At 33.1% G+C, this 25,653-nt stretch overlaps 2 protein-coding genes across 7 annotated transcripts in view; one reads left to right on the forward strand and one right to left on the reverse strand.

Annotated features, from left to right (window-relative positions):
• Hpf1 (Histone PARylation factor 1) overlaps nt 1–3,321 on the reverse strand; it is a 69,992-nt gene extending 66,671 nt beyond the window's left edge. Inside the window, exon 1 of one of the 6 annotated variants that reach the window (XM_085816974.1) lies at nt 3,086–3,321. In XM_085816974.1, coding sequence (XP_085673100.1) covers nt 3,086–3,211 — 126 coding nt within the window. In that variant the 5' untranslated portion in view covers nt 3,212–3,321. Of the gene's footprint in view, nt 1–2,535; nt 2,687–3,085 lie in introns of those variants that run through there. The other 5 variants (XM_085816973.1, XM_035350166.2, XM_085816975.1 and 2 more) reach the window with 5 other exon arrangements.
• Nucleotides 3,322–3,697: 376 nt separating this feature from the next.
• The window catches only part of LOC118186346 (cGMP-dependent protein kinase, isozyme 2 forms cD4/T1/T3A/T3B-like), a 210,626-nt gene continuing 188,670 nt past the window's right edge, over nt 3,698–25,653 (forward strand). The window contains exon 1 of the mRNA XM_085816977.1: nt 3,698–4,409. Coding sequence (XP_085673103.1) covers nt 4,114–4,409 — 296 coding nt within the window. The 5' untranslated portion in view covers nt 3,698–4,113. The remainder of the gene's footprint in view (nt 4,410–25,653) is intronic.

A 25,653-nucleotide genomic window follows, 5' to 3' on the forward strand; every position in this document is an offset into this window, starting at 1 on the left:
GATTCCTGAAAGATGTAGCGATCCGGTGCCGTCATAATATGTTAAAAACTATAAACCGCTTTAGTGATTTTTATTTTTAGATTTTTTTTAGCAATGAATTGTTCTAGCTTAGAAAATTATTTGTTATTTAACTTTTTTTACCACGGGGCTGCAGTGAGCTCATCTTGAGGGCTTACCAGCTAGTAATAATTAAAACTGTATTTTAAATTTCTAAAGTTAACAGGCATTTTAAAATTCAAATTAAATTTCTATTTTATGTATACAGTCAAAAGTCGTTAATTCGGACACCCATAATCTGGAATGATGTATAATCCGGACCTGAAAGCTACAAACTTTCTGCGCATGCGTCGCGTTGACGCATGCGCATAGGCATTTACGCGTGCACGTAAGACCTTTCCGGCTGCGAATATACATGTGCGCAAGCGCATAATATGTTTCGGTTTCGAGAGCCGTAAAAAATCGCCAAACTATTCTTGATGCCAATGCTGCCAAAAATAATTGCACCAATCCTAACGCAAGAAAGGAAGTATAATAGTAAATAACTATGTAAGATTGATATTTTAATCTAGATGAAAGGTTAATTTCATATAATACTTTTTTATTATTATAATTTATATGAAAAAGGTTAAACATGACTGAATGGAAGCATAAGAGTAAATAACTATTCCAGATCATTATTATAATTTATATAAAAATTGCTAAACATAACTGAATGGATACCTGCATCACTATTTCGCTACCGACTTATCGCTAAAGCATAATTTCATCTCGCTGGTTGTTCAAACGTAATTTTCTATAATGAATGATGCCTTTTCTTTGAAAATATTCTTGGTAAAGTGCAGAATCACCCACTTATTTGTTTGCCACTTTTTACAAGGGTAAAAACAATTGGATTTTTGTTAATTTTCTTTTACTTTTTAAGTGAAATCAGGTCGATATGTACATAGATAAAGCCAAGAGTGTGCGCAATGCCATTTTTGTGCAATTCTGGGATTTTTTTTTAAGTGAAAATAGGTCGATGTGCTCATAGATGCCGAGTATGTGCAATTCTTAAAAACGCGTCAAGCAGTGAGTGATTCTGCACTTTACCCAAAATTCTATTGTTGACTTTTCATCATGGGCGATTCCCAAATTGTTAAATCCATAGGATATTAAAAAGGATTTAAAATCAAAAAAGGATTTAAAAATCAAACTAGTATTTCAATGGCGTCTTAAAAAATATAGAACTATATAAACTTACACAATCTAAAACCCGAGTATTTGCTAGATTTGGCGTTTTTGCGTATACATTTTCACTGCAATTTTTTACGGTCCTCAAAACGGAATAGTACCCAAAAAGCATTTACAGATGTTCAAAATTCTTGGGAGTATGGAACTAACAATGCAGTAGTAATTATAACATATACAAAATAAACTAAAATAACATATACAAAATAAACTTTATACAGTCAAAATTCATTAATTCGGACACCCATAATCCAGACCTGACAGCTACAAATTTCTGCGCATAGGCTTTTACACATGTGCGTAAGGTCTTTACGGCTGCGAATATGCATGTGCGCATGCGCATAATACGTTTACGTATGCACGTTTAATGTATAACGGACGGTATAAGCTAAGCTAAAATTATCTAATTCAGTTAATGTTGCAGATTGCATTGTTCCTTAATCTTCGAATTGGATCCGGCTTATTATTTTTTGCAGACTGTTAGAGCAATTTTATAAAAGTAAGCTTGAACTTTCGATTATGTCAAATAGAATTTCCGATATATATTTACTAATATGTAAAGGATCTACAAGGAGAAAGTATGTTTCGAAGTCCATTAAACAAAAAGTGGAATAGCTGCAAAAAATGGGCAAAGGCATATCCTTTGTTTTTCAAACCATTCCGAAATCTGTTTATCAATTTCGTGCTGTTCTGCGGCGACGGCCGGGGGGGGGAGGCCGTGGTGCGCAATGATCAAGATTAATCAAGAAATATTTATTAAGTTTTAAAATAAATATTTAAAAGACAGCTGGTCTATTTCTTTCATCCATCACAGATGATCATATCATACGTTACAGTGCTATGCACATATAATACAAAACCATTTACAGTAACATAATGTATAGAATATACTCGTAATAAGAAAACAATGCAAATGATAATAAAATGCTGAATCTGTCGAAAAATACTCTAAAATATATTGAGAATAGTCACTACTTAACTACACTTCTACGAAATGCTATACAGTTTTTTAGGATAACAGAGTTATCAGGTTAGGCTTTAAATCTGAGGCAAAAAAATCTAGTAAAAAAATAAAGATTAGTATTGGATTCGGAAATGTATTAATGTCGGTGGAAAAATCAGACATACGATGATCTACAATTAGTTAAAAAGGTATTATTTATTTTACATATTTATATAATTGTTTTAAGAAACATACAATTTTTAAATAATAAAAAGTTTTATATTATAGATAAGTAGATATATTTATTAATAATAATATATTATCAAAAGACATTATTACAATTAATTACTAAATTTAATTATTACATTTTTCTTGCCTTGAATGAAGCAAATTTATCAATTACTTCATCTCCTTTCGATGAAGTAATTCAAACATTTCAAATTTTTTTTCCCACATTTAAAAATGCTAGATCACTTAGGCTATCTGGTCCCATCATCGATTGTAAATAAGTCAAAAGTAATTTTATTTTGCTGAACGAACGCTCAGAGCTAGCATTTGATAATGAAACAGTAAAGAGTAGTTGAAGTGAGACTCTTAGGTTTGCGATTTTTGGCGCAAAAATCGCCGCTTCACAAGCCAAAATAACGAGTCAAAGAATTGCACAAAATCGGTATCCATGTACCGCCAAAAATCGCCAAGGGGTACCCTAAACTATACTTTTACCGAAAACTCTAAATAACAAAATTATTTAAAAGAAATTAAAATCCAAAATCGCTGCTAACATATATACATATAATTAAACTAGAATCCAAAATTTCAGCTAATATAAAATAAATAAATTACTATTGAAAACATACATGAATATTTCAACATACAGCAGAAAACTATTCTATAATAATGAAATACAAACTTTACATTTTCAATCTGGACAGGATGTGTGAATTTTTTATGATGCTCGGGATTTTTCTGATAACATGAAAAGCCATATTTACACATTGGCTTATCAGCAATTTTCCTCTTACGAGAGTTTTTTCTATCCATTTAAATTTTCTATTCCTAGCGGGTATCAAACATCTAACACAACAAAATTTTACGCGCGCCCTTACGTCAAACGCGCGGTTTTCATACTACTCCCACATTATTTTGCATTTTGAAGAAGAAATTAGAAACAACAAATGTAACTTCTTTCTTTTCCTTTTTTCTCAATCTAAGTAAAAACGTATCAACATATAACAAAAAGAAAGCTATATATATATATAAGAAACAGTGCATATTTTTTACTAACCTCCTTGTTTACTACTGAAAGATTATTTCAAATCAAGGTGAATATGAAGATTCTAAGATGGTAAAAAAACACATCTATAATATTATAGTTTTCTATAATCATACAGGAATATAATATTACGATGTTATTATTTCAGTTTATTTTAAAAATTAGAGTATATCAGTGCGTATTTTTTAGTATTATAAGCAGCCCGCTTACATCTCAACTTAAGAGTTTGTCTTCTGCACCGGATCTGGGAATCGCGTTTCTATTTTTGTCTTCCTCTGAGTTCGTGCACTGCTGATTAAATACCTGTACTGCATGAATGCGGCTATAAACAGCTCTGGAAAACAAGTTGTGCTACTAGTGGCTCAAAAACTCGGAGCTTTCACTTCAGAACATGTGACAGTTTTCAATGAGGCGCGTAGGGAATGACTGCGATCTGTTTATCCATTTTAAATTACGCTCCAACTTGTTAATATCAACAAGTGTGCAGTGCCAGATTGTATATTCTGAATAGATCATTCCAAGACATGTGGATCACGTAGGAATTGTCACAGTGATTTGGAGTGCAGTTAATACTTTGATGTGAGAATAACATAAGTGAGTGATACTTTTTTTTTTTTTTTTTTTGGCAAAAGCCAAACTAAATGAACGTAAAATAATTAGTCTGGTCAAAATGCCAATGTCGCCAATTCAGATGGATACCGAAGAAGATGTCCATGACATCATATTTAAACAACAAAAAATCATCGAAAGATTAAAGGAACTGTTAGAAGAAAAAGACGAAGAAATTCAAAAGCTTCGTTGCTTATTAGATAAATACCAATCCGTGTTTAGTCCAAATTTTAATTTAAATAATTGTTACGGTCGCCGGAAACACAGAGCTCAAGGAATTTCGGCAGAACCTCTTTCATTAAGAACTATTCAAGAACTTATACAGACGAAGTTTCCTGAGTATCCAAAGTCAGAAAAGTAAGTTTTTAAGTCACCTTTATTTATTTTACTTCGCTTATACCTAAGTGAAAAATTGAAGTGTGTTAATATGGTATTAAAACAGAAATAGGAGAACTGAAGACTTTCTTTGAAACAACGCAAATTTTATCACGTTATTTATAGATCTATTGATTTTAGTTACGATATATGGTAAGGGAACTATTAGTTAAAAAGAGAGTGAGAGAGAAAAATAATTTCGTGCTGTTATTGTTTAACGTCTTATTGTTTTTTTCCCAAGAACGTAGTTTTGTAAATAATTTGGCCTTTATTTTTTTAATACCAATTTAACTTTATAAACTTAATAAAGTATTTCTCCCGTCGCCTTAGCATGCCATCGTGGTGTAATGGTCAGCACACGGCGCGTATTCGAGAGGTTCGAGTCCCGTCGAGGGCATTGCTCATTTTTTATGTCTCCTGTTTCGAAATAACGTAATGTTTCTACAGCTTTATTAAACAATGTATATTAAAATACAAATAACAATATAATAATTAATAAATTATAATATAATGATTAATAAATTAAACAGGGTTTTATGTGTATAATTGTCTTATCAAAATACATGTTACTTCTCATTCCATCGATTCTGGATTTTTTTTATTGATCTAGGTTTTAAACAAATAGATAAATAAATTTTATGAGTAGTTATCACTATTTTCTGCTTAGCCGTTTTTCAATTTATGTTCCGCTCATTTCAGATGTGACCGGCACAACTTCGCGAAAACATACCTTAAATATTTAGAAAATCTGAGTAGTAGTGCATGATGGGTTTAAAAATGTCAAACTTACTCTGTAATACGTCTTTCCTTTCTTTATAAAAAGTTTGATTATCTGTAGTAAATAAGCAAGAAACTGAATTTCCCGCCCTTACAAGATTTTATTCAAGTGTTGCCATTTACAAAAAATAAAATTCTTGCATTAATTTAAGGAAACGGTGTAGAAATGTTAAAGCGCATTTTACCACCTCATTTATTGAGCCAAAATAAGTACTAATTTATTTCAAGAAAGGAGGGGAAAAGTGTGTTGTAAGATGAGTCTTGAGTCTTTTAAGGTAATTCATATGAAATAGTGCAGGAAATAGCCTGCTAAAAATTAAATGGAGGAATACATATAAAGTGCGCTTTCATTTTTACGAGATCGTAGGTACTTTAAAAGTATTTCGAAAGTAAGAACAGCATTAATAAAGCTGTAATTATTTTTCGATACAGCAGCTATCACGCAAGTGACATCTCGTAAAATTATATTAGTTTGAAAATCGGACATTCTTAAAAGTGCTAATCCACCATATTGATCCTTTGAGCGAAATCACGGCTTTACAAGAATTATGACTTATTTAATCTTTTTGTGTAATTAACTTTTGGTTTGGTTCTTTGCTCCATTATTTTATACAGTGATTTTAAAATCGTACTCAAAGAAATAAACTGTATATTTATTTATTGCTTAAATCGAAATATTGATTAAAAATAATAAATATATCATGAATGATTTAAAATTGCGGCTTCGTAGTGCTTTTTACAGATGCTAGTATTACAAACAAATTGGAGTCAATTTGGTAAGTAAAATTACCAAAAGGGTATAATGCGCCTATAAAAGAAACGCTCAATTTTTTTATTGATGTTAAATAATAGGAGTAATGAATGGTCGAATACCGTAAATAGGCTTAATTTTTAATATTTTTATAAGAACTAATAATCAGAAGGAAAAACAAATGCTCATTTGAAAGATAATAGTCCATTAATAAGAAAACTGCGGACTTCCGAGCGGTAAAGTCGCTGAACACTGGTAGTTCGGTCCGAGGTTCGAATCCCGGGAACGGGCTGGCTGCATGGGTGTTTTCGTGGGTTTCCCCATGTGTAACGTGTGTACGAGCCAGTTTCCCTTAGAAAGTCCTCCACGAAGGCATCCCTCCTCTTAGGCAGATAGCCCTCGAGGCTTTGCTGTAATTAAATAACCTAACCTTTCCTAACCATCACACACCACAAGCCCATACAAATTTTTCCCATCATTCAAATTCACCCCAGTCACGCAGCCAATTACATCATAATAGAGTTTCCATAACATAGAAGTACTCAGGTTACCATAAGTGAAACAACAACTTGGCGATAAATGAAATAACAACTTCGCGATAATACAAAGGGCACCCTTAAATCTAACCCTATTTATAATTAGTTTAATATTTTATTAAATTTCTATTGATCTCTTTACATTTCTTTTAATTTATTTATTAATTATTTTAATTTTTAGTTATTTTATTTTCTTCCTTCCTGACAGTCTTCCATAAGGCGCCGTCACTTTTAATTTTAGAAATCAGGCTTTGATTTTTGGATATTGCTCCAGCATCTTCGTCGCTTTAGGCGATCAGTACAGTTGGCGCCTCGTTTGAATTAAATATATGAATACTTCAAAATGAAATATACCTTTATTAAGTTACTACTTGGGCGACCAACTGAGCTGAGGCTTCCCGAAAATTGGCGCCTTGGGCTACTATTGATGTCACGAGGCTTGAAGTTGGCTTTGGTCCTGCTTGCTCATAAGAAAATCCGCAGTTCGGATCCCCCAGATGTTTTTATCTCATTAAATGTAACACGTTTAAAAACTGTTTTCCATTGTATGTTCTGCATCATTGATCAAAATTAACCAAAATTATTTGAATGTTGACGAACGTTTTGGATGTAGATGTCCTGGAGTTCGTTATATGCACCGGAATTGAAAGCATTTGCAGAAATTAATGGTAGGCTGCGCATATGCCTACAATTTGGGGGGGAAGGGGTGGCACGTTGCACATTTACTCGAATGCGCGATGTTTTAAAAATTTCGCTCTTAATATCGGCATTATTGTTATAACATTTCTGATATAATTTCTCCTTTGTTAATATGAGGTTGAATTTTCTTTTATATAAGTGGTAATTTCATATCTGCGTAACTGCATTGCAGTAGAAATATAAAGATGAGTAAAATGGACGTGTAGTTTTAAATTTATTTACTTCGTTTATCTGTGTTTAGGAAAAGTAGTAGCATGTTGGCCTTAGTAAAATTAGTTATTGCTTTTAATGTTTGAATAATTTTCTTGTGTAAATATGCCTATCTTATCAGATCTCATATAAACAAAAAATGACAACAGTAACAATTCTGCATGAATATTACCTCTTCCTTTGAAGTAACAATGATTATTTTTATATGATAATATATGAAAACTCGGATTCGAAATATATGGCTTTCAGATTCAGCTTACACTGAAACTTAATTTTAGTAGTGTGGTATCCGAAAAAGCTATAATACGCAAATTTGCAGATCCTGTTTAATTCATGATACTCACCAGTTATAAAAATCCATCGCTAGTTACATTAAAATTACGAGAGTTAACACTGAAATTTTTTAGATACACTTTTCTCCTTTAGTGAGATTGTGGCCTTGGCTACTAATGTTTAAAATTAATTTATGATTAGGAACAGCATGAATTATAAACAAATAGCTAAGTTTATTGCATTTTATTTTCCAGCTATCGAAATGCGACGCTACGAGCATCATTTTGAAACCAAAACCTAGCAATCAGGAATCAGAATTAGTTGCCATTCAGCATAAAGAAATTTAAATATAAATATGAACTACTTGTTGCCATTCAGGATAAAAGAAATATAAATGTGAATATTAACAAAATATTAAAGTTAATTTTATAAAATAATTAAACACATGAACAAATAAATATATGAAAAAAAAAATAATTATTTCTCATGCAATAACTGGGCCACTACAAGATCCCTACGGTCAGAAACTCTTCACTGTCACGACTAACACTCAAGGAGCCGGCAAAATCGGCAAAACTTACCAGATCTTAGGAGTGAGGAGTATTGAAAGTGTTTCCATTCAACATCAGTGCACTTTCATAGGCGAATTTTCCAAGGATTAAATGCTTCAAGGCATCCATTTCTTGAAATCGATGAAAAATATGATTTTATAGCCTCAGCCATATCTAATCTTCGGAATGGAAACGATGGCCACATAAATTTTGTTTTGTATAAAAAAATAGCCAAAATCCACTCGTAGCAAAATCAAGATAATATGTGGATGTTCTATTACTTTGATATATATCTCTCCAAAAAAATCTTAGTCTTTTTTGAATAAGAAAATGCGTTATCATGAAGCATGAGTTCCCTAATATTCACTGTTGTGAAGTTTCTGGAAGATACCTAGTGGTGTATCAGTTAGCTGTACCTGCCGTCTGTTCCTCTTATTGGTTTTGGCCAGTACTTCATTTCTAAAGGAAAATGCATACATTACTTTTTGTATTTCTCATTGTCTTTTCAACCATTGTTGGTTTGCAGTCATCTTCAAAGATCCACTTTCTTGATGTGTTCGATTGTTAAAAAACAGTATGTAAGTTTCATCACTAGTTACGATTTTAGAAACAACACGGTATCCTCCATCATTAAGTAATTTTAGGGTTCTTTTACTGATTCTGGAACACTGTTTAGTGTTCCGTTAAATTATGGGAAACTCGACGACAAACTATTTTTTTTTTAATATGCAGTTCTTTATGAATAATTTTGTGTATAGCTGTGGTTTCAGTGTCAAGTTCCTTATGTATTATTTGGTAGGTACAGCGATTATCATTGATTAGCATTTTGCTCACGACCGGCACATTTTCTAGGACTAGAGTTGTCAAATGTCTTCCTGTGTATTCTTCACGCAGCAGCGAATTTTGATCTGTAGGAAGTTCTGTAAACAATCTGAATACAGTGGCACGAGATCGTGTTTCATTTCCATATGCTAGTTTTAGACGTTTAAGGCATTCTTCATAATTTAGCCTTACTCTAAAATCATTGAAAATCATACGTGATAATGCTTTGCGTCAGTTTTGCGTAGCGTGATAATGCTTGCAATTTTTGACGTAAACTTTATCTGCGAACGTAAAAGATTTCAAATTTACATATCTAACAAATAATTTTTTTTAGCTCATATCGTCCTTTCGTGTCTAGAAAATTTCAGTTAACTACATAAATAAACACATTTCCTTAAAAAAGAAATTTTAAGATATCTGTGAATCGAGTACCAAACTTTACAAGCAGAGCAGTTTAGTAATCATATACTAATAAAAGTAAGTAGATCACATGCATTAAAATACTAATAGTGGGATTAATTTGTAGTTTGTGCATTTTATTAATTACAAGTATAAGGCAAATATTAAAGTGTCCTACCGGATCGCTTTAGAGCATATTTGTCGAAAATATTGTAACATCGTGCAAAGAAATGTTATATCCGTTGATCCCCTGGAATCCAGCAATAACAAAGATTAGCTGTAATAGAAATATATTCATTTCGCTAGTATTTTTACTACATTTCGTTAGTATTCATTTCGCTAGTACTTTTTAGAAGAATCAATTTCATTATTATATTTGCTATAATTTATGACGATTTTAAAAGGCAACATAGTTTATGATGAATAAGATTTCAAAACCAACACACCCGAAAAAACATACAATCGAATTTAAAGATACCAGTTGTGAACGGTATTGCTTATTATACCCTGAAATCTGTATTTAGAAAATTGGCATTTCGTAGATTCGTGTTTGCGTAGATTCGTGTTTGAAATAACACAATTTATCATCAAGAATATAAACACACTTACAAAGAGAATAAAGATGGGAACTAGTTATCCTAGACTTACCTCACAAAATTATCTGTACTTATACCCCGCCCCCGAAATCAGCATATTTTTAGTCCAAAGGGCTATTAATTTCGTTTTGGCATTTTGTGACGTTCCACTTTTCAAATTTTTGCCGCCAAATATTATAGCCCGATATTTAAAGAGATTAAATAATGAAAAATCTGCATAAATGTATGTATGTTTCTCGCATTGTGATAAAACAACGGTTCCTAGATGCACCATATTTTGAATAACGTACGTCTCCACCTGAATATGGGCATCTGGAAGTCCAAATTTGGGATTTGGAATTTGTTTTATTATCTATTTCATTTTTTAAAGCATTTATAAGTTTTTGATTAAGAATCTCAACGATTTCAAAGTGAGCAATGGTAACAGTGTATAGAAGGAAAAAAAAATCTTCAACGCACGAGACTGCGTGTTGGAAATGTTAAAGATATGTTCTTTTTACATTATTTCTCGGTATTGCTATTGAATTGAATTTTATGGGTTAAGTGCGAAGAACATGATATTTAATAAATAAATAATATATATAATAATTTTCTCAACACACAAAACGTTAAGAAAAAAAAAAAGCTTCTTTGGGCATAATATAAAATCTGAAAACTTTCAGATTTCCCCCCCCCCCCCTCTAAAATTTCCGCTTTAAGAAGTTCCTTATGTTGGTGCGCCCATGACACTGGTGAGCCTGCAGTATAGTAAGTAGTTGGTAGATGCTGGCTGCCTGTTATTTTTCGTAGATTCAAATTCGATATAAGGATTAACGTTTGTAACTTTAATATCGTTAAGGAATGGAAACATTTAAAAGCTGTCAATTTAAAGTCATCTCGAGAGATTGGTATTGCGGGAAGAGGGAGAAGATACTTTGATTCTATCCGTTCTAGCCTGACGTGTTTTCTATAGACATTGCGATGCAGCTAATCCGAAAACACCAAAACAGTCGTGCCCGTTTAGCTAAAGATAGTTAATACACGCTGAGTCGTTCATGAATAATCGCAAAGTCTTAGCATAATTTAACGTATGCCCTGAAGTGGAATAAATAACAGCATGGGATTACACTAGCGGATTTGGTAGAAAAAGCTGAATATAATTTCTTACTTTTTCCTTGCAGGCAAATCGAAATATCATTCAATAGTGTTCTAACATAAGAAGCTATTTGTTTACCTTGACATGTTCTCGAATTCTTAATGTTATAAATAACTTATCACTGAGAAGAAATTTCTAGGTTCGTTTTGGTAATATTTCGTTAACACATTCTATTGAAACTTTATTGCCATATATTGGTCATAACGTTGGAGACAAATCATCAACGTCAGGTAAGTTCTGAATTCAACGACTGTTATGGCAATTTTTTTATTCTCGACATGATATTTTGGATGCTGTTACAGATTGGCAGTAAGAGCTCCCGTTCTTTAACGAATTTTCATATTTTTCAAGTAAGCAAGAAAATCAGCGAACAGGGACCAACTTTTTTCGCAGAAGAAGCAATAGAATGAGAAAAAAAAGGCCTGATTTAGGATAATTTAGTTTTGGTTCAGTTCCTATTGGTTGCTAAAAGTTCCAATTGGTGAGACGGAGAAGCATAGAGCGAGTACAACGCGTAAAGATCAAAACCCAGTTTAGAATGATTTAGTTTTGATTCAGCTTTATCTATAATGGTTGTTAAAAGTTTCGGTTTCCAGAATTAAAACGTTATTCAAGTATCAGGTCATTAACGGTATGTACGAATCACGTGAGAAGAATTTTAAAATGTAGAAATAACTAAATTAAAAAAGAAAGCGATTGCTAATTATAAGTATAAATATGCTTATAAATATAGTTATTCTTGGAAACTGAATAGTCTGATCAAGGAATATTTCTCACGCAGATTTGGTTATTATTATAATTTGAGCCTTTTCTAGTTAACTTTGGACTTAAGTATTTGTATAAGACAGCTTTCATATCTGTTAAAGATGTGGTTATTATTAAAATTTGAACGTCTTGAGTTACCTTTGGATTTAAGTATTTGTACAAGATAGCTTTCTCAGCTTTCATATCTGTTAAATTTCACAATACTTTAAGAAAACAGGTGTTTTGATACTTACAGGTGGTAAATATCTTTCGACAGGTGGTTTGCATCATACAAATTTAGATAAGAAATAATATTAACTATTAATATTGAATAATTACCGAAACATTTTTTAATGTACATATTAAACACAAAGATGTATTATAGTGCTTTAACTTTTGTCGGTGCTCCGGAAATATCATGACTTCGATTTAAAATTTTCGAATGCTGATTTTCTTTTGAGCAGTAATGGTAATTAGAGTTTTTACAGCAGATTTCAAAGTTTAATGTACTGGTAGTTATTTGTAATTGAGCGGAATATTCGTAATCGATAGAAAGATTCTAAATCTCACAAATAGATATTAAATATTTTTTGCATAAATCGTAAGGTTTATGATAATTTTTCTATCATTTAATCTTTAGTTAAAAGCTATTTTCCTATATTCCTGAATTTCAAGTTACAACTTCCGGCTAGAACGTATTTTCAGAATCGCGTTTGAATGCAAATGAGGAGAAGTATTTAACTGTGAAGTTCTACTGACTTCGTTAGAGAGCCCGTGATTCTGACTAGCGCGCGTTCGCCTTTTTAGGCTACTCTCTCTCTTAAGCTATTATTACGCTCGGCCGTACTTTAGGCCCTTGATAGCTTCGCCGTTATTTAGCATTAAGGAGCAACTCTCTTAGAATCTTGATAGCTTCGGCTGTATCTTTTTAGATAAGATTAGTTTAGTTCTTAGTTTCCTGAGTTTAAGCCCGAGTGTAGGCTTTATTGTAACTCCAAGAAAGGAGTCATCTGTTAAACTTTATTTCAAATAATAAAGGGTAATTGAACCCTTCTCACGTTTTGTTCTCTGTCTCACGAACTCAAGCGATTATTCGCTTATCAGTTCTTAAGGTTCCTCACTTCAACTATAACTTTTAAGTACACAGGTTCGAATCTTACAAAATTATGTGTAAGTTTCTTGTTATAGAGAGTATTAGATTTTCCTTCGAGTAAACTTGAAAAATAAAATCAACTGTGCCCTCGCTGGGAATTACAAAGTAGCTCATAAAAGCTCGAAATCCAGGGAGTAAAAAGTTACCTTGTTCTGGTGTCACTGTAGAGATTTTTAGGTTTTCAAAGCGGGAAATATAAAAAATTAGTTATGTCCTCACGTTCTTATCCGGGTATACTAAACACTGCACCATAAGGAAACTATCGAGAGAAATGCGTTAATTCTTTACAGTGTCATGAGCATGTCCGGATTATTTTTAGTCAATGATTGCTAATAACGAAGCTGTTTCGGCTCATTGGTATAGAAAAACTAGCAATTAAAATGTGGATTTTAACTTAAAATTTTCTCAAGGGGCGATTAAGATTGAAAAATGAGTACTAGTAGTTAAATCTTTACAGAGAAGGAAAAGCTGTTCTGATATGAATTTACGTTCGACCAAGGTGCTTTTTCGCTTACGTCATTCTTTAAAATTAAATCGAAATGAAATTAATTTAGAATTAAATGTTACAATCACACAAAGTCAACGTTATTTAAATTTTGAAAGTATTTCACTGTCCCCATAATAATTATATTTTCAGTTTGCTTAGAGGGGGCAACGTTACTCTAGGGTGTAAAATTCCAATTAGGTGAAAAGATTCTATAAGATTTGTTATTTAATCATCTATCAATATGTAAATATAAAATGGGCTGTCATAATAGAAATTGGGCTGTCATTTCAAGATTAGCTCGTAACTTTTAAGTTCCACTTTAGACCTGAACCTTTGTACAGGAATGTTTTTTTTTTAACCATTTGAAGAAATTACATGGTGTACCTAACTTGATCTAAATCATCCTGTGCTCTTGCATATGCTGCCCAGACTTCTGTGTTAATACAGTATATTAATTACTAATCACAAAATAGCTCTAGCCAGTCTTTTATGTCTAGTATTAATTTACGTAATGAATCGGAATCTGTGTATGCACTTGAATGCCTAAAGTATACTTTTAGATCCTTGGTCCATAATGTGTTGAAGAGATGTTCACTGGAGCCTTCAAAAAGGCTTTTGAAAGACCACTATTTTAGAGATTCTTAACTTTTCTTTTATCGCCTTCTCTAATTTAGCGAAATGATCTTTATCCCCATAAAAACAGGTCTTTCAAATATAGACAAGAATACTTTCTTCTGTTGCGCAGCTGAATGACCTTTGGAATTTATGTTGTTTTTCTATCATTTACGATAGCTACATATTTGATTGAATTATTTTTAAAAAAAGACGCGATAAGCTTTCTCGAAAAGTGCCTAAAAATAAACCAAGTGACTGGTAGTATTATCTCCGATGTTAGAATTCAGGTGGAAATCACGTGATAAAACCATGTGCTTCGATCTAAAGACTTGATATCGTGTACTTTCTCCTTGTTACAAGTCGTTTCAGTCTTTTCACCTCATTTTGCTTCGTTTTGAGGAGAATTTTTAATTATTTTTAAAGGATTATTACAATATGACCTTCTCAGAACATTATGATATAATTCTGTAAAGAAATCTTTTACTTAGGAAAAAATAAATAACTTAAAAGTAGCTGATTGCAGCCGAGAGAATTCAGGCGTTCTGTTATGCAAACGTACAAGGTTGTATTCAGAGTATTCTGTGAAATCATCAAATAATTTATCCTAGTTACTCAAAAAAGTTAATAAATTAGCTGGAAAGAGTTTAATCAAAAAAACTTTATAAATTTCGTGAGCGTTTAAAGCTGTGAAAGGCGATCGTTTACTTTCTCATTTACTAAATAACAATGAACCTAAAGAATTTTGTGGATCGGGAGCAGATAAGAATGATGTAATGTTGAAATACTTTTGAAGATAATATTGAGGCTATATAAGTTTTGTTTTGGGTTATATGATTATGGAAAAGCACGCTAGAGCTATCTCCCTAAGGGGTTGGATGCCTTCGTGGAGGCCTTTTTTTAAGGAAAACTGGCTCGCATACACGTTAACACATGGGGAAGACAACGAACATATGGGGAAGGAACGAAAACGTTCCTGCAGCCAGCCCGTTCTCCTGGATTCGAACTCAGGTCGGAACTATCAGTGTTCAGCGATTTTACGGCTTGGCCACTGGACGTAAATAAGCTACTATATTTCGGTTATGTTACAGAAGAACGCCGACTGAATTTTGAAACTGAACGGCACGTTTTTAAATTTCGGACGCCTTGAACTGCAGATAAATTAAACCACACATACTGAATCAGTGAATACAGGAGCATGATTATATTTTGGAATGTAAGTTTATCGCTCTGTTCCTGAACTACTGCAGTCGGTAAGTAATCCTTTTGGTGACATTCATAAATAATATGAATATCAAACATCGAGTGCTAAATCTTCTAATTTGACAAAATTGGCTACCGTGTCCTTGAAACAATACGATTTTTGGTTGTGGCCTTGCTTGAAGTCATAGATATGCAGAAATTACTTAACATCACTAAAAATATTAAAAACCCTTAGCCGAGGGCAAGTATATCTGATTTCCGCAGAATGCTATTTCATAGTGCCTTTAGTCCTTCAGGTAATGGTGAATGATTTTTTCCTATATTCACTTTATGAGTTGTTATGTATGAAATGTCGTGTGCCAGTCTTAACTGTAAACTCTTAAGCTGGACATCCGATGTACTGATTTCGCTTTTATGCATTGCATGTTAATTAAAATATATATTTCTGAAATGTTTACTGACCTTTAAGTGACCTTATGTAGGTCGGTCGATATCGCTGAATGAACTTTCGATACCTTGATGATGTGCCAATTTCCTTGACATAACTTATTTCAGATTGTAAAGCATCATATGTAAGACATCCAGTTAATATTCAGGAAATTGCATCAAAGTAACAAGTATTGCGAGCGGAGACTAATTTATCATCTCTCGATAATAAGTGTCAAATTAGAATATGCAAATTATGTCGTTCGATTTCTCTAACGCTTTTATTTTTTATGAACTTTAGCAAAAACCATGACAAATACTGTAGGATAAACTGTAGAATTTCTTCGAAAAGATCAGTAATCAATTGAATACTGTGAATTTGTACTATGGAGTTATTCAGAAAGCATGTGAATTGGCACTTACCGAATGAAAGCAGACGTCTGCATTATTAGAAATTAAATATGACGCAGAGGATAGGTGTTAGAGACAGCTAATGTTTGCAATTTGGCCTTTTTTGAAAATACGCATAGCCTGGTATAACGTTTCCGAAGATAAAAATTATATATAAGTAAGGTTGCCACTTAAAGTAAAATGGTGTTGGTGTATTTAATTATGGCAAAGCACACGAGGGCTATCTGCCTAAGGGGAGGGATGCCTTTCGTGGAGGACTTTCTAAGGGAAACTGGCTCGTATACACGTTACACATGGAGAAAACCACGAAAACACCCATGCAGCCAGCCCGTTCGCGGGATTCGAACCTCGGACCGAACTACCAGTGTTCAGCGACTTTACCGCTCGGCCGCTGGTGGCTTGAAGTAAAATGGAAAGACGCGTAAATTCTACGTGACTGGTTTCCTTATTATCCTTTGACGGTCATGTGTATTATGTTATTATAGATTCATAATATTATCCTGTAAGTAGCTGAGTGGCTGATACTTTAATATGTCTTAACTTCCATACAGTTTTCATGGATAACATTGCTTTAGCTTCCGTTGGGTTTTTATGGATTTGTAACGCGTAACTCCAGTATAAGCCAGTTTTTATTAAAAAAACCTTTTCAAGCCTTAAGGGTATAAAAAAGATTTTTTTTTAAAAAATAATATTGAGCCATTTTCAGTTACTTTTTATTGAACCACTTTCGATCAATATAGATTACGAAAAGCAAAAAAAATTATTTTATATTTTTTTGAATATTCCTTATTGTGCAAATATTTCTCTTATTCTAGACAATGTTATGTCTATTTATGTTTTTAGTTGCGTAATCATAGCTGATGAGGTCTGTTATCACAGACGGGAATATTATTGTACATTTATTAGAATCGCTGATATACGTAGACAACCTATAATTTTAAGCGCTTCATTTAAGGGCATGCATCTAAAAACTGTCATTTTTCCCCTAATGGTAAATCTGAATGTAAAAATATATTCAGTTCTAAGTATATAATAAATACTGATGAAACTGTAGTGGTTTTATGAATATATTTGTCAGTAAAAATTTTCAAATGATTATATATTTAATGTTAGACATTAAAGGTTTTAAAAAATCCCAGTTGTTGTACATCCATCGTTGTACTTTATGTTATTATTTGATATTTTTAATAATCTGGTTTATTCTCCTCCCTCCCCCAAAGAAAAAGAGCCGTGAGAAAAGCAAGTTTTTTCTGTCATCAGTTGAATTCAGGTCGGTTTTGAAGATATGGGTGTTATTTGCGATTCAGATGATCACTCTCTCTACCTTTGAACTTTCTGATAATTTCGAAGTACAAAATCCAATACCAATCTTTTTTTTTTATATTATTATTATTTGTAAAAATTTGCACTTTTAATGATTCGAGGTCTTAAATTCATACATAATACAAAATAGAATTCGACCTGATCATAGTCTTACTCTTTTATCTGTTGTTCTAGCCCATCTCGTTTTATCTAGCCTTCTTTTGCAATTTTTATTACATGACTATACTATATCGCCTTTCTTCTTTTTATATATCAGAGCTGGAAATTATTCCATTCTTTGAGCTTAAGCAATGCGTCATCTTTTGACATCGTTTTGTTGATTCTGTATTTACAAGTTCTAAAAGTCGTTTCCAAATTAGGAATTTATTTAATCAGCTGATGAGTATTTATGGCTGCACGTGTAGGAATACTATATTTAGATTCTAATGCACATTTTGACCTTGTTACGTTTTCCGCATTATCGCAAGTATGTCTTTATAGGTTGCATTTATCTTTGCTATTCTGGAATGTATGAAAATGAGTTAGTTATATTTAATAAAACTTATCCAAGAAGACAAAATTTTTATGATGTGATCCTCTTAAAGTGTGCTCTGCGTAGTCACGTAAAAACTCTACACACATAACACTATTTGTTGTTTTATATTATTTATGCAAAATTGCTTGTATCTATGACTTATGAACGATGAGATTTTGAACTATACAGTTATACATACACACGGCTTATACATAAATCTATTTCGAAACTTTTTATTTTTAATATCTATTTTTAGTCATATATTGCACGTCGCTAGAAAAAGTATTTTTAAAAATGCTGATAACCAGATTATTCATCTTAACGAACAGAGGAAGTATGCGTAGGTATTAATCAATGCACCATAGAATCATTAACATAATTTCTATTAATTATGATTTTCTTAATAATATTTTCTTTACTTTTTTATTGTATTAGAAGAATACAATACAGCAGGTGTTCTAAAAATAATGAATACTGGCTTTATTTTCTTAAACATTGATCCTAAACCAGAATGACCAACTCTCCCGATTTTCGGCGCCCACCAGCGGCCGAGCGGTAAAGTCACTGAACACTGGTAGTTCGGTCCGAGGTTCGAATCCCGCGAACGGGCTGGCTGTATGGGCGTTTTTGTGGTTTTCCCCATGTGTAACGGGTATACGAGCCAGTTCCCCTTAGAAAGTCCTCCACGAAGGCATCCCTCCCCGAGGCTTTGCCGTAATTAAATAACCTAACCCGATTTTCGACCGCTCTCCCGCCAACCCGATTTACAATGTATTTCTCCCGACTTTTTCTTATTCTTAAAATTTCTCAGGATTTTTTATGGAACTTGGCTTAATACTTCATTATATGAACAAAAAATTTTTGAACAGATTTCCTGTGTTACTTTATTTAGTCATGGAACATGATGATATTTGATGTTGCCACTGATAATATTGCAGTCGTAATTTTGCAGTTTACAATTAGAAAACTTGGATGAAGTTATCAGCTGGGATTGACACCTAGTGGAGTTTAATTGGAAAACTGAAAGGTGCTGATGGAATTTTAAAATATAGTGAACTGTGTAGAATTATGTTGGCCATCTTGACAGTTCCCCATAGTAATGAAGAGTGTAAGAGGATTTTCAGTGTTGTTGCGAAAACGAGGACTAAATTTAGATCTAATATTAGTGATGACACATTAGAAAAACTTTTATTAGCGAAAGCAGGTTTACGTGGCAATGGCTATGAACAAAATTATAAAGTTTCTTTCTTAACGAAAGCAAAATCTACCACTGTTCATAATATTTGTACAAAAACTGAATAAAGTGTCCTTTTTTTTAAACGATGCAAGTAATAAAAATGTTTTTTATATGTAAGGTATTTTTGTGTTGCTTGCATTTAAGAATTAGTAACTTTAAAATTAATTCATTATTAAAAACTATATTTTTATCATTTAAAAAGTCTTTTTAACATTGTGAAAAATCTCCTGATTTCTTTAAACAAATCTCCCGATTTTTGAGTGTCATAGGTTGGCAAGTATGCAAACGTATAACCTTAATAATAAAAATTTTCAAGAGAAGTTTGTGAAAACAGTTTCCGCAATGAGGGTGAGAGAGTTCTGTAAATATAAAATATGAATACTTTACGCACTCTTTTTAGAATAAAATGTACAGACAATAAAATATTCATAATGCTGAATTCAAAACGTTTTATACATTAAAAAAAAAACTTTTTTAAAAAATTTATCCGAGGAATTTGTGAACAAATTTGTTTAATCCAGTTTCCAAAGCCTTAGAGAGAAACTACGCAACAGGAGCTTGCTCGTTTGGAAGTAGTTGTTCCGTATTGTGTAAAGAAGCGTTCTTTATTAGCCCACCAGTGGCCGTGCGATAAGTCACTTAACACTAGTAGCTCGATCCGGGGCTCAAATTTTGGCAAAGGGGCTGGCTGGCGGAGTTGTTCTCTTGGTTTTCCCCATTTGTAACATGTACACGAGCCTGTTCCCCTTAGAAAGTCCTTCACGAAGGCATCCCTTCCCTTAGGCTGGATAGCCCTCGGGTGCTTTGCCGTAATTAAATAAACGAAAAGTTTAAGCCTATTATTGGTCTCGTGAAATTTTTAATTTATAATATTTTTCCGAATTTTGCTCATTAAGTTATGAAACTTTCTGTTTATACTAGCTTGTTAATGCATTAAGACCTGCAGCGCTGATACTGTTTTCATAAAATTCTCTATCATATTTTGAGGGTAAGAAAACATCTATAAAACAACATTTAAAGCAAACAAAGTCTCTAGCCACTTGTTATAAAAACCGTGTATACAACATACAAAACACAGCATGCAAAATACCTTTTAATGGCTTGGTTATGTTATTCGGTCAACAGTAAGTTATTACTAGTTAAATTTTCTAGAGAAACAGTTTTAAACCATCGCTGCTTCAAGAATCAGCTGTAACTTAATTAGGACAGATTTATTATTATTATCAAAGGAGCAATTTGCCCTGAAGGACTATTAATTTCGTTTTTGCATTTTGCGTCGAAAACTTTGAAAGGTTGTATCACCTTCCAAATCGTTGCCACTATATATTATTGCCCTGTCTTATATTTAAAGAAATTAAAAAATGAAGAATCTGCATAAATGTATGTATGTTTCTCGCACTGTGATAAAACAACAGTACCTAGAGCCATCAAAATTTGAATAACGTAATCTTTCATTATGGGCATGTGGGAGCCCTAATTTGAATTTGAAATTTGTTTTATTATTAATTTCATATTTTGTTACACATCAACGAATTTTTGATTTAAAAAAAGTAAACGATTTCAAAGCGAGCAATGGCAACACTGTACGAAAAATTTTTTTTTTTTTATCTCCAGACTGCGCTGGACTCTGTATCGGAAATTATAAAGATATGCTCATTTTAAAATTAATTTGCGATATTGCTGTTGAACTGAATTTTATAGTTTGAGTACGTAGAACATGATATTTAATAAATAAAGGTAACACACAAACGCCCCTTTGGACGTAATTTAAAATCTGAAACCTTTCAGATTTTTTTTTAAAGGTAATATTAAAATTACGCAAAAAAAAAAAAAAAAAAAAAGACATGAATCCTTATTAGAAAAGGATAAGTAAATTCATCTACTATAATCAAGCCTTATTGGACGCTTAATCATCCTATAAAATTGTCCAGAAGACGTCGTCATTTGATGCATTAGACCAGTGGTTCTTAACCGGGGTGCGGGAATGCATTTTGGGGGGTGAGGGAGAAGCCCCTACCTAACCATAAAAATTATTAAAAATATCATTTATTAAATTTCTTATAATCAAATATTTGAAATCTGCAATAGTGTCCCCAATACTGAAGCTCATAAAAATTGGTGGCACCTAGTTCACTTATCGGCAAAAGACACAGGAAAGAGCCGGTGCCGATGGGCGTATACACTACGCTACGAAAAGGCATGAAACGCTACAAACGAACGCGAACAGGCAGCTAGGTGACGGCGAAAAGGAAAAAAAAAAAAAAAACTTTGTGGGAATACAAGCGTGACTTTCGAGAAACCTCGATAGATTTTGATTCGAAAGATTTTGTGAGTAATGATGCAATGCTGAGGCTGGCCTACTTAGCAGACATATTTAGCCATTTAAATTAATTGAATCTATCAATGCAAGGATTTGTTATAAATATAATATGTAGTGAAAAATTATCTTCATTTATCGCAAAATTAGAAATTTGGATACGTCGAGTAGAAAAGGGGAATTTTGCAAATTTTCCTTTGCTTGATTATGTTATCGCGAAAAATGAAAAGAATACAATTATACCCGACATTGTAGTACATTTGAGACGATTGAGCGAATCATTCAATGGATACTTTTCTACCGGAAATATTACCAAAACTCAGAGATAGATACTGGATCCATTTCTATTTGACTTAAATTTGATGGATGATAGTAATCTGAAAAAAGATCAACTTATTGAAATGCGAGCAAGTGGACATGTTCAAATGGAATTCGAACAATTAGAATTGCAACAATTCTGGTGTTCACAGTTACAACGTTATCTAGAGTTGGCGAACGGAGCACTGCAATTACTCTTACCCTTTGCTACCACCTACTTGTGCGAAATAGGCTTTTCATCGCCTTTGCATTTAAAATCTAAAGCGAGAAATCGCTTAAACGCAAGTGATGACTTCTTTGTATGTCTTCTTTTTCTTCGTATGTCTTTCAAAAAAGGAACCTCGTTTCGCCAGTGTAATAATGAACAAACAACAACAGACTAGTCATTAATAAAAACAATATTGTTTTGTATTTATATAAAATGTAAAATGTTTTTCAATAAACAACAAGTTTCGCAAAAAATGTATTTTTCTAGACTAAAAAAATTAAAACACATTTTTCAATGGGGTGCGGAAGATATATTTTCAGATTCAGTGGGGTGCGACTCGCTAGAAAGGTTAAGAAACACTGCATTAGACTGTTTTGAAGCCACCCATATTCAGAACAATCTGCCATGTATTAATGGTATTAATTATTATATAGTTTTACTCAAAATTTTGAAAAGCTTTTTTGTCTTAATATTAATACTTTTTATTTGTATTTTTTCCTTCAGGTAGGGCCATATTTGTTTATTTAGTTATTTATTACTTATTCATTTTTTATTATGTGTTTAATTGACGTATTTCTAGCCTTCAAAGGGCAGAATATTTTTCCTTTTCGGCGGAGAGTCTATAAAACAATAAGTTAGTTTAAGGTCACCTAAAATTCCTTTTTGCCTAGTTTTATAATTCTTTGTTGACATGTTACTTTAAGCAGATTTGTAGTTTATAGAAAAGTGTACTGAAAAGCTTTTGTCTGTAATTTTGCAGAGAGCAGTTTTCGTATAATGCTACGAATTCTTCCGATGGTCACGATTTCGCATTCTTTCGGAATTCATTTAATCCTTATAAATCCCATGTATTACGGAAAGAGATTGAAATTAGCATTCAGATCGCAAGTTAGCTTCATGGTCATAACATTAATATTGTAATCCTTAAGTCGGGCAGACCGCAGTAGGTGCCCTCCGATGTATTAAGATGTTAATACGATCAAATTATAACATAATATAATATTTAATCTGATTTAAATTTTTAACGTTCCGAATTTCAAGTATTTAATCTGATTTAAATTTTAAATGTTCCGAACTAAAGTAAGTCGTTTTTCATCAAACATATTTTGTGGACGACTATCTCTAAGAGTGACTTAAGTTTCTGAGGTCATTAGCAAACATAAGTAATTGAGCATTACCTACCCAAAATTATCGCCTTCATTAGGAAACCTAAATCATTTGGAACGTAGGTGGTTGTTTTATAGAGGTTCATTGTATTTCTGAATTCGACTTCAAAAATCATTACATTTATTTCTTTATGCGCATAGTTTGGGCGAAATGATGTTTAAGATTTTATTACCGTTATGTACGTATTGCCACAGTACGAAGAATTTTGATTATAATATACTAGAAAGCCCGGCGGTCATACGAAATGACAGCTGTTCTAGATATTATAAATTGTAATTAAAATGATTTGTTCAAAGGTGTCGGTTAATTTAAACTGAATTAACCAGGGCAGGCGGCGAGGACGCCCCTTTGCTTACTGCCCCACGGGGTTTCCCCCTTCTACTTGCTTAATTGCTTAAAGTAGAGTACAATGAAGCAAACCACTGGCGGTACATTTCTTAAGAGCCCACCGCTAGCTCAATCAATAAAGGTGATTTAAATAATGAAATCTTAATTCACATGTCAAAGATCTATTTGTGCACAACATTTTTTGTGTAGATCTTTCCATGATTTTTAAGCTCGCCTTGCAGAGAGATCATCCAATATTATTAATTTTACGTCCGTTCTTTCACGAACTCTTAAACAGGCAACATAAAGTTGACCGTGACCAAATGCAGGCTCAGGTAAAAAAAAAAAAAAAAAAAAAAAATGCCAACACGCTTAAGCATTTGGTCCTGAGACTTATTGATGGTCATAGCAAAGGTAAGTTTTACAGGACATTGTGTACTCTCAATTGAAACAGCAACCCTGTGCGGTGGTAACTTCACCCCATTGGCTAGTACAGTTACACAAGCAACCAATAAACTATCGGCGACAAACAGACACTTAAGCCGCATATATATATGGGGTGAAGTAACATCATCTCCTCTTAAACGGCTGGCTCCCGTGCTTAGCGAAGCACACCGTTGGATTCCGCAGGTCCGTGGCATGCCATTTTGACCATTTTCGTCTTCTTGGGACTTTAATTAGCTGAGATATTAATTAAAAACTAATTTTCCCCTACATTTTCCCTCCATTTTTCGTTCTTGGGTTTTCCCTATTAGAGGGATTTGGCTACGTGCCAAATTATTTTTTCTCAAATATCTACGGAACGGCGCCGAGTTGAAATTCGAAACGCTTTTCCTCGGATTCCAAAAAATTCTCCGAATCCACCGATACCGTTCTCATCTTCGTACGACTTTAATCGGTTGAGATATTATTAATTAAAAACTGCGGAAACGTTAATTTCGGCGCTCATTTTTCCGAGTGGCAACAATAAACTATCAGCGACACACACTTTAGTCGCTTATATATATATAAAGAGGATGAGAAGTTTATCTAAAAGTTTTTTGTTACAAGGCTGCGCACCGAATAAATATTTATGTTCAAAGATGTGGCTTTGACGATAACTGAGCTGTTCAGATATTAAAAACTCTCTATACTACAACACGGCAAAGAAATTATGTACATAAATAGTTGCTGATATATACATAACTATCTAACAATATTGTGTCTCAAATTATAAAAGGATGAAAGTATTGTAAATTGAAATAAAAAAATATTTATATTTGCATGCACATTTCCTTGCATATTGTTTATATATATTAACAAATAAGGAATTTGCACTTGAATAGAAACTAAATGATTACCTCACTTTTCTGTATTTTTAACAATAATGTTATTTTTGAATAATATATTGTTACGAAATGTACAGGCGCGGTGAGATGGCTTCCCCGCAAAGCAATTTTAGGATTACCATAAAATGACAAAGAAAGACAGGATTGCCACATTTGGCGAGAAATAGCCTATTTAACGATATTTGGCGACAAGATTGGCGATATGCCATGAACAGATAGAGAACTTTCTGGAACGAATTCTTACCGGTTTAGCCCAGAATGTTCTCGAACTCAAGCCGAAAGCTATATAAACCCTGCTTGTCCGCAGTCAGTCAGTGTGCGTCTCTCATCGAGTGAGTGTGTCTCGTCTAGCGAGTCAATCCCTGCGGAGGCGATCGCGTTGACAGCCGGCCAGCGAGTGCCGAGTGGGTCGTCGAGTGCACCGAAAGTGAGCTCCGGAAACGACTGAACCGAGAGTCAGGAGCTGTGCTCTGTGTGTCGTCGAGTGCATCACGAGTTATTGCGTGGAGACTCTCGAGAGTACGTGGAGTTCCAAGAATGACCAAGCAGAGTCGGGTGCTTTGCAGGAAGCTGTCTCCATCGTGATAACCTGATAACCTGAAGGCTGTGTCGCTGATCGTATCAGCGTGTTTATAGTAGATCTTCGACGACTGTAAAACGTGTTTTGGAGCTGTCCTGACAATACTGGCAAATAAAGTGTGT

This window comes from Stegodyphus dumicola, chromosome 5 (genome assembly GCF_044657685.1).
Source record: "Stegodyphus dumicola isolate Sdum_Otavi_A_Nest chromosome 5, ASM4465768v1".
Taxonomy (NCBI): Eukaryota; Metazoa; Arthropoda; class Arachnida; order Araneae; family Eresidae; genus Stegodyphus; species Stegodyphus dumicola.